The sequence below is a fragment of the Cygnus olor genome, chromosome 2 (genome assembly GCF_009769625.2).
Source record: "Cygnus olor isolate bCygOlo1 chromosome 2, bCygOlo1.pri.v2, whole genome shotgun sequence".
In the NCBI taxonomy this organism is placed as follows: domain Eukaryota; kingdom Metazoa; phylum Chordata; class Aves; order Anseriformes; family Anatidae; genus Cygnus; species Cygnus olor.
Window position 1 is genome coordinate 23,193,328 of NC_049170.1, and position 15,564 is coordinate 23,208,891.

General features: G+C 38.9%; 1 protein-coding gene across 1 annotated transcript in view; it reads left to right on the plus strand.

Moving 5' to 3' along the window:
• The window catches only part of ADAM22 (ADAM metallopeptidase domain 22), a 142,674-nt gene that overhangs the window by 89,150 nt on the left and 37,960 nt on the right, over positions 1–15,564 (plus strand). Inside the window, 9 exon segments of the mRNA XM_040547059.1 lie at positions 2,284–2,355; positions 3,370–3,503; positions 3,505–3,534; positions 5,529–5,613; positions 6,075–6,165; positions 8,202–8,253; positions 10,127–10,226; positions 13,709–13,780; positions 14,291–14,383. Coding sequence (XP_040402993.1) covers positions 2,284–2,355; positions 3,370–3,503; positions 3,505–3,534; positions 5,529–5,613; positions 6,075–6,165; positions 8,202–8,253; positions 10,127–10,226; positions 13,709–13,780; positions 14,291–14,383 — 729 coding nt within the window.

Below are 15,564 nucleotides of genomic sequence, written 5' to 3' on the forward strand. Positions count from 1 at the left end.
ATTTCACCAAGAATTCAGGCAAACCAGGCTTGAGTATCACAGAAAGCATCATAAATTAAAACTTTGTGTCAAGAAGGTGACTGATGACAGTGGACTTAAGCTGATGGCTTTCTTTTGGGCTTTCTTGAGCACATGTCTTAGTTACAGCAGCTCAGCAATCAATAATGTAATTATTGCGGTTGTGCAGCTGCTGTTGGCAGTGGGGAGATTAATAGTGACTAGATTTTTTGATACATCCAAATAAATGTAGAAAAAAATATTTTGTTAATAGCTCTCAGGCTGGTCTTTTATGGCTTTAAAATCAGTGTATCCATATCTATCCTTTCTAAATGTACAGTGTCTCCCAAGCAATACTCAAACTGCCAAAAGCAGACATCAGAATCTAAAAGGAATATGTCACTGTCCTTGGACAATTTTAGTGATACCAGTGTACTCCCATCATCTCAGTTTGCTAAGCGTAGCAATAAATTCTTGAATTAAACCAAACAATACTGGATGCAAGTTTCCCTTAACTGGTGTTTTGTGTTTGTCCTGAAGATCTGAAGCTGCAGCTTTCCCATTGGGACCTCATCTGTCTGGGCTAATAACCCCAAGAACAATGTTTCCTAATTTTGGTTAATTATAGCTAATACAAGAGTCAGTCGACTTGGAAGTTTCTTCTCTGAAACAAATGTCTCTTAACATCCATGGCCAGATAAGTTGAATCTTGAATTGACCTTGGAGATCTTTTCCACCCTTAATGATTCTATGATTCTATGAATAATTTTGTTTTATGAGGAGGAAGGGTTATGTACTCTGGACTCATCCTTGCCCTATGGCATGCACATGTGTTTTGCTTTTTCTGTGTGCATGCAGTAGGTGTGGTGCTCCAGGTGGACTCAACTGCCAGCCGCCAGGTCCAGGGGACACTTTCGTGGGCCATCCAGAGGTTGCCCCAATGGGGCTGTTTCACCTTCCTCGGATACTCCCAAAGGGAGTGATTAGCCTCATGGTTTGTCCACCGGCCTATGCAAGTGCCAAGCTGCTGCATCCTACCTAGCCCTGGGAGCTGCATCCTGCCAGCCCCCATCCGCCACTCACTGCTGCAAGGGTGCTGTGTCCTCCCAGCTGCCCCTTTGGCTGCTCCTCCATTGCATCTACCCTGGGAACAAAGCTCTTAAAATCTTAGAACAGACTTATAAATTAGTATACTGAAAACCCTTCTGTCGGATGCTTGGAGAAGCTGGAGGCCTGAAGTCTGAGGTTCTATTTGCAAAAATAAACTCAAGTCGTATTCTTGTTTCCCTTCTTTATTTTCTATTATTTTGTGCCTTTTCCATTTCATCCTTTGTCCCATTTTTAGCTTTGCAGTCCTGTCCTTCTGTTATTTTAGTAAGTATAACTTCCCTTTTTTTTTTTTTTTTTTTTTTTTAATTTTTTTCCCCCTACATTTCTGGTCATAAACCTGCCTTTCCCACCACCCAGCTGCTTGACACTTCTTGAACACTAAAAGATCCAAACTTCCAGAAAATAGGGAGCACACTCCATCCAAAGTGAAGTGTCTTTAGGCACAAGATAGTCAAACATTTCTGAAAATTTTTGCCTTTAAGTCCTGAATTCTTCTAAGATACTTATGACTTGCATACTCATGTTGCTCATTTATAACGGTGTTTCAGCAGACAAGAGAACCTGGAAAAGTATCTTCAGTGTTACAGATCATCTTTATTGCGCTGTAATACAGGTTGCAGTAAAGGTGCCATTGCAGTCTGATTGTGATTTGAACCAGTTACTGTGGCATTATGCAGTGTGATATTATAAATTAAGAAATGCAGAAGACAGTCTAAGAGAGAGAGCTGGAAAAAAAAAAAGAAATCTGATAGGTTAACACACAGATACAAGCATTGGCGTGGTAACACCTCTAAACAAAACTCAGCTATGGAAGTTGTGTTGCTAATTTCTGTATTGGCATTTGGAAATTGCCTTTAAAATTGCAAATAATGAAGCTAATGAAGAGAGTAACAATGGGTTCCTGTTCCTATAGCATTTTTTCAGTAAAAATCTAATAGTGCTTCCAAACAGGAATTAACAGATCCTCACGACAGTTGTCATGAGGCATATCAGTAACGTGCTTTTCTGAGCAATTTTCTACTATCACATACTAGCATTACATTCAGCACAGGAGACCAAAACATGCATGGAGGTTCTGCTGTCGGTATGATTACTTTTTACTTTTTTTTTTTTTTCCAGAAATGGAGCTCGTTTTTCTAGATCTGTGCTTATAACTTATCTGTGTTTGTTTCACAGTGTAAAAAGCACCGCTTATCAGTCGGCCATACAAACAGCTATGCTAAGTCAGTTGTGAACATGGCAGATTTAGTAAGTATCACTTGGCTGAATGTTCTTTTACGCGTGAGATGAATCATAGGATTCTCCTGCCAATAAATGTAGCAGTTGTCATTTCATGGTATACTTAATAACAACATATGCAATGTTCACAAATTTTCATCTAGAAACAAAGTCAGCTATGTATAAAGACTTTGTCTAGCATAAAGCATTAGAGATATTTTTGTGGCTGCAAACATTTAAGTATCCTTTAATCAGATCAAAACCTTGAGTTTGAGTTCTAAGAGAACCTTAGACAGGATGGTTTTAACACTGGTTCATTTGTTGACTGAGACCTAAAAAATCATCTGAAATTTGAATGCACTAAAATTTCTCAAAAAGAAAAAAAAAGAAGAAGCAACATTTGAGTAAATGAGTTAGAATAGGGACATACAAATGGATTATGTGGATTATATTTGTGATGCTCAATAGGAGGATGAGGTGCTGGCTTTTACATCTCACTACTGAGAAGCAATACTAGAAAAAGAAAAATGCAGTTCCCACTCTGGAAAGCATTTGGTGTGGATTAACTCCCAGCATTGAACAGCTGCCAACAAGGGGTTAAATACTCCTGTAGAGGTTTATAGCAGTGAAAACAGGGATTTTGTAGATCACTGTTTGGTATAAGAGATACCTCTTGTGTCACTGGGGTGAGCTGGGCACTGTGAAAGACCCTTTCGTGCCAAGTCTTTGACCTGTTTGAAACTCTTCTGTAGCAATTTGTTAAAATTCCACCGATGAACCTCTGCCTGAGCAGGACCTGCAAGGGATCTGTGCATGGGCTTGGAGGGATGATTGAAGAATTAGGCCTAAAACCTAGATATTGCTTTGTTTTCATGTTCCTTTGCTGCTTTTAAGGGAGACAAAACCACCTGGGAGAACCTAACGTATGTTAGAACAAGCTGAATATTCAGTTACGTAAAAATGCAACGTGGTACAACAGAAGGGGTAACCCTCACCTTTACTCTATTTGACATAATATCTTTGTTCGTTCTGTTACTGTACTAGATTTATAAAGAACAACTTAACACCAGGATAGTGTTGGTTGCCATGGAAACCTGGGCTACTGATAACAAGTTCACCATATCTGAAAACCCCTTGGTGACCCTACGTGAGTTTATGAAATATAGGAGGGATTTTATCAGAGAAAAGTGACGCAGTTCACCTTTTTTCGTACGTAACCTTGTGTGATGTTTTCTTACTTTTTATTTTTATTTTTATTTTTATTTCCTTTCTTGGGGGCTGCTTATCCTGAGTGGCTGATGCATCTCCTTTGTGTTGTGTGTGCAATCTGCCATAATTCAGAAAATGATGTTTCTGACGGGGAGCTGGGAAAAAGCTAAACCAATGCACAACCTGCCTGCCAGTGCAGCTAGAGGTTTTCCTCTCCTTTTAGTTTTAATGTATGAAGCTCTAGCTGCATGTGCTGTAATTAATTCTTGGTTGTTATGTGCAATCACCTACTCTGCAAACAGCAGCCTGCAAGGTGATGCATGGTTCCACCTCGTAGGTTTGCTTCTTCAGCAGTAGAGCACAGACAGCCCTGCTGGACTATTTAAAAGCAGAACGTTGGCTTTGAAACCCATGACATTTCCTGCTTAAAAAGCACTATGGCCTGCTTTTCTCCACTGAATGACCTGCATGCTGCAGGATTACTGATGTGAGTGTTTGAGATCTTCAAACCAGTTTGTCTTCCAGAGAGACATGCACTACAAGATCTGGGAGGGATTTTATTTCCTCCAAATTTCTAAATTGTTTTGGTAGGAAGATTGATATAGCAAAATACATCTACACAAATAAAAGAGAGGTTCATGATATTTTTGATCCGCAGGAGACGAGCCAGGTGAATTGCTCCGTTGAGTTCTCATCCCTATTTGCTGACTGTTTTAGGAACCCATATGAATAATTTTAGCCTAAACTCCTCACTTTCACATGACTTCAGTAGGGTGCCAGGTTATCCAGCCCCAGTATCCAGCCACTCAGGCTTTTTTACACATGCTTAATTACTGTCATTGCCTTCCTATGTGAAGAGAACTAGTGAGATCTGCAAGTGCTGCCTGCAGATTTTGGTTTGTCTGTGTCTCAGTTCTGTATCTGTAAAATGGGATTTTTTTTTTTATTATTATTTTTTTTTATCTTTCGATCTTTCATGTATCTTTTCTGGTGATCTTGTAAGGTCTTTGAGGGGAGCGTTCTCATGAATGTTAGTGGCTTGGCTAGAACAAAGTGGGCCCTATTTCTCCCTGTGATTGGACTCTGGATACCACTGCAATGTTAATTCCAGTGCTGTCTGTAACACCATCTCCACTGGTATTTGAGGTATTGCATTCTTAGATTGCTTGGAAATATCCAATTCTAAAATTGGGTCCCTGAGTAAGACATGGCTGAATTGGGAGTAGAAGTATGACAGCACGCTGGTAACAAATGAACGTTCCCCTTTAGCACAATGAGCCCATTGCATTCTGTTTCTTGGTGTTTCTGTTTTCCTTTGAGAAAACTGATTTGCATCAGCTTGGCTGGATCAGTAAGCTGAAGTGGTATAGAGGATATTCTGTCTCTGGTAACTGGCAATCATTCCTGCCGATGTGGTCAGCATCAGAGGCATAATTAAATTTAGGCTCACAGTGTGGTTGTCCCCTGGATGAGGCCAGTCTGGGGAGTTTCCACCTACCTCTCCATCGGGGGCCACTGACACATCTCCCTTTCATTTTTGCCACGTCTGCATTGCCCAACTAGACACATGCCTTTTTTACCAGGCCTCCGTGCACTGCGGCATGGTGGCCTGTATTGTGCTCTGCCTGTAGCATGTGCCAGGGTAGGTTTTGGAAGTCACTTGCTGAAGGAGTATGTCAATGAACAAAAGGGTGGTGAGATAGAAAGTAGTCCCCTTCTTATTTTCTTTTATGTTAGGCAATATGAGAAGGGGGAGGGAAGAAACAGGGAAGATAGTAGAACTTTTCAGGGGGTAATCTGTCATGTGAGGTTTGTGAGTGGTTATCTGTTCTTCCCATTTTGTTTTTGCATAGTTAGCAGCATAGTGGTGACATCCGGCATTTGCAAATGTCGGTTTCTCATTTGGAAATGAGAAAGGTAAATACTGGGATGGGTAGATGCAGAACTCACAGGCTGAGTGGGGTAAACTTCCTTTTCTTTCCTTTTTGTCAAAGGGGGAGTCGATTCCAGAGCAGTCGGAGTGGTGTAGCCCACACTGGTGGAATCTGCTCCTTGCTTAAAGGCGGAGGTGTGAATGAGGTAGGTGTGGGTATTGGTATGAGGAAAAAGTGGTGGAAAATTGTCTGCACAGAATTTATCAGTGCAGTTCCTCGAAATATCTTGCTGCTGCTTTGCTGCTGCAGAGTTTTAGTACAGCTCTATAAAAGGAATGTCTAAATGAAGAATGATGCTTGAGTAAATTTGGATATGGGTTCAAATACACTTTTCAGCAGATTCTGCAATATTCTGTCATTCACACTGTAATATTCTTGCCATTCATACAACAGCAAGAAACAGGCAGACTTTCTCTTACTTAACTTGTTCATAAGCCAGTGTTTGGTCTTCCTCACTTGTCCATATTCTAGCTGATCTGAAGTAAGAACTATACCATTGTGCATCTTATTTCACCTTTTGTTGCCTTTAAATGAGAAAAGCTTCACCTGTGTCTGAGATACTTGTACCTATCTGATTACTCTTCCTACCTTGCTACTTTCTTTCAGTTTGGAAAGACAGACTTAATGGCAGTTACCCTGGCACAAACCTTGGCCCAAAACATTGGCATTTTCTCAGACAGAAGAAAACTAATAAGTGGTAAGTTGGTTTGCTTTTTCACCCCGTCTCTAGAGAAATCTTGGAGAAAATCTTGGGAGAATCTTAACAGTGTTCTTTTATATGTTAAAAATGTTTCTCACACTGTTTGCCCAGAGAGGTTGTGGATGTCCCATCCCTGGGGATGTTCAAGACCAGGTTAGATGAGGCCCTGAGCAACCTGATCTAGTTGGTGGCATCCCTGCCCATGGCAGGGGGTTGGAACTGGATGGTCTTTAAGGTCCCTTCCAACCCAAGCCATTCTATGGTTCTATGATTCTGTGTTGGAATACATTATTTTTCACGTAATAACATGAGACACTGACATACCATTGTTTTTTTCTGTTTAAATGCTGTGATTTTCCCCCTGCTCATATTGCTGGTATCTCTGGTGTCTTCATTTCATTAAAATAAATCATGAAGGTGTCTGTCAACATTCATTCCAGGGAGATTGATGTCACACCCAAACTGAATGTTTGCCATCCTACAACACAAAGGTAGAGAGACAGACATTATTAAACCTATGGATTAAGATAAGCCACCGTCAATCCTGTTATGCAGAATGGATGTGACACATCAACAAAGCTTTTTTCACTGTTTGCCTTGAATGAAATCCTCTTCTGTATGACCCAAATATCCTGTATTTGCCACCATGCTGCTACCGTTTGTCTACTGTAACCTCAGTATTTAACTTCTTAGTAACCCCTGTTTGTCTTATTGCCTTAATTCAGATCTTCCCCTCCCACAAGTACCTCATATTCCCTGCTTCACATGGGATAAAGACCCAGCACATGGGCAGCAATGGACGATTAGAATGATAACACAGTTTTGAAACTATTTCAATGAATGAATTGGAGTGCTTAGTTATTCGATCATGCATACTTTTGTAGCTGATGAATAAACAAGATTAGTACTGCTTTTTTTTTTTTTAGTGGGTATGCAAGAATTCAGTATATTGAAAGTGTATTAAATTTACATTTTAAAATATAATTGCGATATTGAGTAACAGATATCTGCTTAGATGAATTTGTTTCAGCCATTGTAAAAACAGCATATAATGGAGAGATACATCTGCTTGCAAAGGTTTTTGCAGTTCACATATTTTTATTTTGAAAAACATTTGAAATGTGGGACGGATGCTCTGTGCTACCTACATGTTCAGTACTCATTTTCCAGCTGCATATAATTAACCTGATATCAGGACAGGGAGAAAGTGAAAATAGTGGTAGAGGTGGCTCCCCTTTTTTATGGTTGATCACAGGGGAAGGCCAAGTCTTTGGGTAGGGAAGGCGGAGACATAATTGTTGGGCAGAGCCTCAGTTCCTTTCTAATCGCACTATTAAAATGGAAGCAGCAAACTGTTGTTCTGTGGTACAGTATAGCAAATTGCAGAAACAGAAGGGTAAAAAGCATACGTGCAGAGCATATACATAGAAAGAGGCACAAAAGACAGTTCTGAAAGCAGAGGGGAGGGCTGCACTCTGGCAGGCTTGGGAGCATGTAAAGAAGGGAGGGAAAAAAGCTGCTACATCCATCTGTACTATGTCATGTTTACAGACTGTATTATGCATTTTTGTGTGCATTACTGTTTGCTTTTTCTTCAAGCTAAAATTTCCCCAGTCACATCAGCATAGGAGTAGAAGAGAACTAAAAACTTAGAAGATGATTAAACTGATTTTTTTTTTTTAACTCTGAAAATTTGGGGATCAAATATCATGGCATGGGAGAAGTCAGGAGAGCAGACTCATGATTTGCAAGGGCCAGAGGCTGACATTGCAATTCGTCTGACTTCATTTAAGGGAAGAAAGAAAAACAACATATTTTCAAAGCTAGGAATGCACAGAATCATGTATAGTTTTTGAAAGAAGGCTTGTCATTGTGCACTGATATACTTAAGGCGTGCATAAAGGAGTAACTGATTCTTTCAATTTGTATTTAAATCTGAAAGTGAGTTCATACCGTGTGATTTTAGTGACAAGAAATGGTATTTTGTACTCACGAGACTTAAGATGTAAATTTTACTTTTTTGTTGTTGTCAGGTGAGTGTAAGTGTGAGGACACGTGGTCAGGATGCATAATGGGAGACACCGGGTAAGGCATTCATTAGAGGAAAGTCAAGTCTTGCATACAATGACATAAAGGAAAAGCATGAAAATGTTTGCCTTTTGCATTTCAGTGGACTAATTTGTGTGGATTAATTTTCAAGAAAGTAAAGTATTACATGTAAACATACTTATAATAGACACTTCAAAGAAATGCATGAGGGAGTCAATAAGAGGATATGAGGATCATTAGTAACCACTGGTTTAACTCACTGAGCACAGAAGCTCAACAACCAAGCAGGGTTATTGCAAAGAAGCAGAACCATGTTTCACTTCTTCTCTTCTGTGAATTTGCTGCTGAGTTGTGGAAACAAACAATGACACATCCCAATCTGTACAAATAGTGGGATCAAATTTCTATGTACGTTACATTTTCAGAGGTGCTATTGCAATCTTTCATCTACAGGTTTCATTTTTTATCCTCTAATTTGTGTGATAACACTAGAAAAACTGCTGCCAACTGGAAGTTTAGTATGCTTATACCCACATATAATATCACTGGAGAGATTTTGATGATGCTTTCGTGTGTGTGGGTGTGTTCAGACCTTAATTCTTCATATTACAGACAGTCTTCACGCATATGAATTGAACTATAGTCTAGTTTTAGATCCAAACAGTACTCCAATTTTTTAAAAGAATTTCAATTGACTTGCAAATTTTCACAATAGCTTTTTGGACAGAACAATTTTAAACAACAAAACAAACAAAAAAACCCCTCATTTAATTGAAAGCTCTTTGGAAGAATCTGTTGTGCCTTTTTTACCTTGTTTAACTAAAAGCAAGCTAGTTAAGATTGTTCTGATTTTTATTATGTTAAAAAGTCAATGTGGTAGTCATTCTTCATCTTGTAAAAAGTGATCCTCATCTAACATCCTTTAAATCTTTATCTGAAGTCCAAACCTTTAAATAATTAGGCACTCGAAAAAAAGTATGCATTATATATAGGTTATTATTGAAGGATTGAATTCCACAGTCTCTTCAGTTCTTAGACCTAAGTCTAAACACTAGAGATTATGTTTTGCAAACCATCATTCCTGGTAGTGTAGGATTATTTTGTGTAGTATTTCTGCTAACATTTTTTTTTTTTTATCCAGTGATGAGCTGATACAGGAAAGCCCTTGAGACTCCAAAATCTGTTTGAAGCATAAGTCATGACTAAGGGCCTAAATACAAAGATCACTTAAGTTACTTTGGGAAGACCTCTTTCCCTGTGGAAAGGATCCATGCAAAGATTCTTCACATCTGTTAAGGCTCATATTGCTTTTAAGTGCACCTCAGATTGGCAATCTGTGCTCAAACGAATTTCATTCAGTGGGGCACAAGAGAGAGGGAAGCTGAAATGTTAGCTGATGTTCATTAGAAACACATCTTAAAATGGTATAACTCTATTATAAAAAATTCTGTGGGCCAAGAGAGCAATTTCATCTAAGAGAGAAATGAACCATGAGCAATCTTTAAAAGGATGCTGTGTGGGAAAGGCAGCTGTTGTCTCCTGTGGTAAGTACAGGAAGAAATAAATGTATTTCTGAGATCAGGCCCTTTAGTGGAACTGTTCATGTCTGTGAGAACTACACCTTGAGTAATAGGATTTGTGATATTTGGCATAAAATAACTTGGGGAAATCTTTTATACTTCTCACTTTACATGAGCTCTGTGTCATTTAAAAGATGTTTGCCATTTACTAAAAATGATTTAAATATAAAATAATTTCAAGCAAATATCTTCACTCTGATGCTGAACAGTGTATTTTTAGCACCTTTTCTAATGTATAACGTTATATTTCTTTACAACTACTTTGAAGAAACAAAATGTACTATAAAAAGCACTAGAGAAGATAATGCTGCTACCTTATTTCTTTGCAGGTATTATCTTCCAAGGAAGTTCTCCAAGTGTGATATTGAAGAGTATCATGAATTTTTAAATAATGGAGGTGGATCCTGCCTTTTCAATAAACCAACCAAGGTATTAAATAAAACCAAGAAAAATTAAAGTGATAATATTATGGAAAAAACAGACAAATACATTTTGAGATTTTGTTTTCTCTTTACATTCCCAACTTCCTGGTGACATCTGAGTGAAGTAGCTGATTTTAGTCTGTACTATTTAGGAAATTATATTTAAATCCGTTTTAATAAGTAGTTTCATATCCAAGAGAGTTCTCACAGGCTTTGATCCCTCATGCAATTTTGTTCTGAATATTGCAAATACAACATACTGCTGAATTTATTAGCTGAGACTTCAAGTGTCTTGGTAAATTTTTGCACAACTTTAATTCTCATTTTCTTGGACTGATGTCTTTGGCTGTGAACCTCTGGAAGTTGAAGTAAGATCGGTTTTATTTCACATTTGTCTCAAGTTGAAGATACTGCAACAGGGTGTGCACCAGCTGTGCAGCCAAGTGGCTTTTCAGCCACCATTAGGTACAAGTGGTTTTAGTAGACTGCCTCTTGAAGAAAGCAAAGTTTTTGTGGCTTTCAGAAGAGATTTTGAGAACTTGGCCTTATGTTTCTGATGCTGAAAGAGACAGAGCAGGAGGGAAAGCCCTGAGAAGCAGGGGACAGATGCAATGGAGCTGCTGGGAGGAAGGAGAGCTACAAAAGCATCAGGACCACCTGAATGACTGGCACATCCCCTCCAAATTTGTCTTAAAGGATGAAATCAGAGTTCTTGCTGCATGAATCTTGGAATCAAGAGAAGTGGGGAAAATCTCTTGAAAGTATTCTCCTTTTCTTTGCTTCACATGTCTGAATTTTGACAGCTAAAGAGCTATATTAATGTGAAGGATGCAAAGAGTATGAAATGATGAACTGAGATATTTCAGAGAAATAAATACAAAGCAGGGCTAAAGAAACTCCAGCTAAGATATGCTTACTACACTGGAGTATTTGCAGCAGAGTTTCAGTATATTCCTGCTCCATTTACTGAAGCATATGTTAAAACATACAGTAATCAGGATAATGATCTTGAGTCTTTTCTACATAAACATCATTAAATATCCTCTGTTTAATGGCTTTCGTTCAAAAAAGTGAAGGAAAGAGGCTAAGGCAGACAGTCCAACATGGAAAAATGAGTTGGTAGCCGAGATGGTCATAATATAAAACACAAAGTCAGTTCTGGTGCAAGCATGTTCCTCCTGGTGTGGCTGAGGAAAAGCATATCTTCTGTCAGCCACAGATTTTCAATAAATATTAAAGAGAGGAAGAAAATGCATGGCATCTGGATAAGCTGTGTCTGCTTATTTCTCAAAGTTTTGCCTCCTTTTCATGGAAGAACATATTAAAAGTGGAGAGAAAGCACTGTGATACATTAATAAGATGTAAGGTTTCTCACTCTTTGAAATGTTCCTTCATTTTAGAAGTTTGCTTTTTCTCATCTCATTACAGACAGAGAGAGAGATGTTGATGGTTTTATTTCTTTGCTGAGTGAATAGTTTCCATAATGTAATGCTGTTTCACTAGGGCTTGCTTTTGTGATTATGTTCATTTACACATCTGTCACTCTGAAAAACACAATTACTCTAATCTCAATTTAGATTAGTGGCATTTGAATTTTTTTTCTAATGGCATATGAAAATATGAAAGTCAGATGTGGAAGCCAGGGTGATTGATACTCTTCTATGTACTGCTGTTCAGTTTGTGTTGAAGTGATTAACAATGGATGTCTGTCTAATTCACAAGGCTGTCAAATACAAGTGTTTTCTAGAAAGGGCGGTGAAACAACAACTTACTTCCACTTTCCAAGAAATATGAGATGAAACCGATGTGTCAAGGTGCAATGGTTGACAGTGCTCCACTGTAACATCAGCTGTGATCCCCAAAATTACATTAATGACTCCTGAAGCAGACTGAGCATAAGGTCTTTTCACATGAATAGATGAATTATATAATAACTTCTGGGGTTAAGCTATGTAATTTTTTTTTCTTTCATTTCCTATTTAGTTGCACCTGCATACTGCAGCAAATTGGCCCAATGTTTTAAGTAATTACCCTCTGTTATGTCCATCTACTTGTCTGCATTGTGCAGCACACCTAGAGATACTGAAGAAGTTAAGCTTTCTGGCAAAATATTTAGGAAACAAGCAGTTTTAGCAACTTTTTAATAACTCTGACAGATAATTGCTTGCTTATATTTAATGTAACATTCTACACATGCTTTGCATGCTGCAGTCGAATTTCCATTTCAGCTGGGGGATCCAATAATAGCGATCAGTCTGTGCCACAAGCCTTGGGCTGGTTTGTGTCACAGAGTAAGCGGGATGATGCTCCATCCTGTGGGCTACTGGTAGAAAGGCAGCAGCCAGAGAGAGCCACTCTACACCACGACTGAAGTACTTGTGCAGATGGCTCGTAAGCAGAGAGGTTTGTGGAATGATCCTAGTTTAATTTGGAGAGCTCTGAGTTCAGGCTGTCTTGGTGATGCACTTCTATACCTTCTCATTTACATATTAAAAGCAACAATTATGTTTTCTTATGCCCAAAGGAAAAAAAAATCTATTCGAAGAATTACCTTTAGAAATCTTAGGAAAGGGAAATGAAACTGGAAAGAACAGACTATAAGTGTCCCTTAAAAGAGCATGGCATGGGTCCTGTGTAAAGTACAGTGAATGAATCTAGCCTCTGGGAAAGAAAAGTACTACTACAAATATATGGATTGGACAGACAGTGCTCTCAGACACATGATCTGATTTTTATTTTTATTTTTATTTTGGGTGGTCCTTTGGGGACCCCGGAGTTGGATTTGGTGATCCTCCTGGGTCCCTTCCAACTCAGATATTCTATGATTCTATGAATTAGACATTTTAAGTTACGGTTTAGTGGGGAGACTGAAGGGAAAGAGAAGGGAAGAAGCCTCACTGGCTACACATTTTTGTGCCTGAGACACAAGCTTATGGAAAACTGCTGCAAGTTCGTGACCGTGGTAAAGGAAAAAGAGAAGGAAATAGCACCTGACTGTACCAAAAACTGAGAAAAAGTCCCAGCCTCTTCACTCTCCCTGCACTTCTGAGCCATGTGGTGTGGTCCCAAGGGACATTTTTTACAGTTATTCTTTCTGAAGGCATAATGCAGGATTCAAACTGTGACACAGCCCTCATCACGTGAATTCCAGAACAACTACAACAACTGTGACAATAATGAAAATGTGATGTTGTTTTACTGTCACACCTTTTCTTTTTGATTGTGGCTTCTGCTCAAACTGAATCTGCTGTGAAAATGTCACTCCAATGCAGAATACTCCATGTAACTGCACAACTGCTGAGTTAGGTGTTGTTTGGTCTCTGCACATTTCATCTGTTTTGTTTATAATCTGCTTCTCCCTGGGTTTGGTACTGTGTTTCAGTCAAGCCATTTGTAGTGCTAGCCATATAAAACCTGTTGTATGGAAAAAGTGTGACACTGATTTCCTTAGGAGAGACATGCCCTTTGATTTCTGATTTTGCCCTGCAGCTTCTGGATCCTCCAGAATGTGGCAATGGCTTTGTGGAAGATGGAGAAGAGTGTGACTGTGGGTCGATATCAGTAAGTGCAATGTGTTTGAAATTAGCAACTCGATTCTGCAGGAGCTGCCCATCACTGCTCTTAATGTTAAGTGGAGGAAGACAGGCCGTGCTAAGGTTCTGGAGCAAAGGATTCATCATTTCTCACCTTTTTCAAACATGTTTAGCACTTTTATATTTTATCACCACATCAATTTTAAAGAGTAATAGCAATAGCTACCTATGCAAAATCAGGCCTTAAAAATTATAAAGTATATACTTGATGGAAACATATCTCTCTGGTCAGTGTTCAAATGTCAGTATTTAATGGTTGATGTTGTGAAGTTAGGAAAAATATTTCTTATATTGCACAGCAAACAGCTGTGCAGCATCTTCATGCCCCACAGTACATGCTTTTTTCTGCCTCCAGGTGCCTAGAAGCCTGCTTAAAAATGTGTTTGGGTAACACACTAAGACAAGATGGGATACAAGAGGTGTTGGGCTTATCTGCTTTTCTCGTGTATTCTGCTACAATTCTGTCTGTGTTCCTCAGGAGTGTGCCAGTGAGGGAGGAGAGTGCTGCAACACGTGCACCCTGACGGCAGGCTCCCAGTGCAGCAATGGGCTTTGCTGTCGGAAGTGTCGGGTAAGTGCAGCCTCCAGGCAGCAACACAGCCAGCTGACTGCAGGCACCACAGCATGTGTGTTTTTCATCTCAGACCTTGTGTTTCCTTTTCCGAAAGTTTGCCTTTTAAAATTGTCTGAAAACTGTTTTGTTCTGGGGCAGTTCTCTGCCTTTTAGATTTGGCTTTTTGGGGCAGGGACTGTGGTCAAACACAGAGGAGAATCTAAGCCTTCCAGTTTCAGATCAGGATGAAGAAGTCCTGTGAGATTTCATTAGACATCATTGTTCAAACATGTCTGTGCTTTATGTCACTCCCTTAATTCCTGATGCGTAGCTCTGGATTTGTCCCTGTGAGGCTGAATGGGAAAATCATACCACAAAGAGCCTGAGAAAAGGATGTGATTAAAAAGAAAGAAAGAAAGAAAGAAAGAAACAAAGAAAGAAAGAAAGAAAGAAAGAAAGAAAGGAAAAAAAAAAAGCTAGCAGAAGCATTCAGAAATATTCATCTAAAAGACACCTGACTTCATTTTCAGTTAGGTCTGCCTGTGTCTCCTTATGTTTGCACTGACTGAAATCCCACCGAATAAAGGGAATCAAGCCCTGTGTAAACCATAAGATATTCTTCCTGATACATCAGTAAACAGTAAAAGAGATCTAGGCCGTGAGGGAGTCCAGCTTAATATGGCTTCAAATAATTGTTGATGCTCATTTAATAATAATGTTAATTATTATTAATGGTGTTAGCATGGTGATGGTGTACTATGTGTGATATTTTTATCTTCACCATTTGAGGGTTTCATTTCCTTGGGAGGAACATTAATAATAACTGCAGATCACATTCTCAACTGTGCTCATCCAAATGTTAAAAAAAGAAAAAGCACAGATTATGCTGGAACTGATCACAGTTGCCTAAGCGCATTCCTTTTTTTAATGTAACATAAAAAAATATCAAATTGCTAGTGTGGGTGAATTTTGTTCAAGTATTTGTCACATGGGCATCATATTAAAGACTCTCAGAAAAAAATAAGCTTTTTTTTTTTTTTTTCTTTGCAAATGAGACAAGGGCTTGTCTACGTACAGAATGGTGAAGGTGAGCAGATGAGGAGAAGGACAGATTTTTGTAAAACACATGTCCCTAGGAGATATTAAGCAGGACAACTCAAAAGCCCTTATACTAGCAGTTCCCATACTTGACATTATCT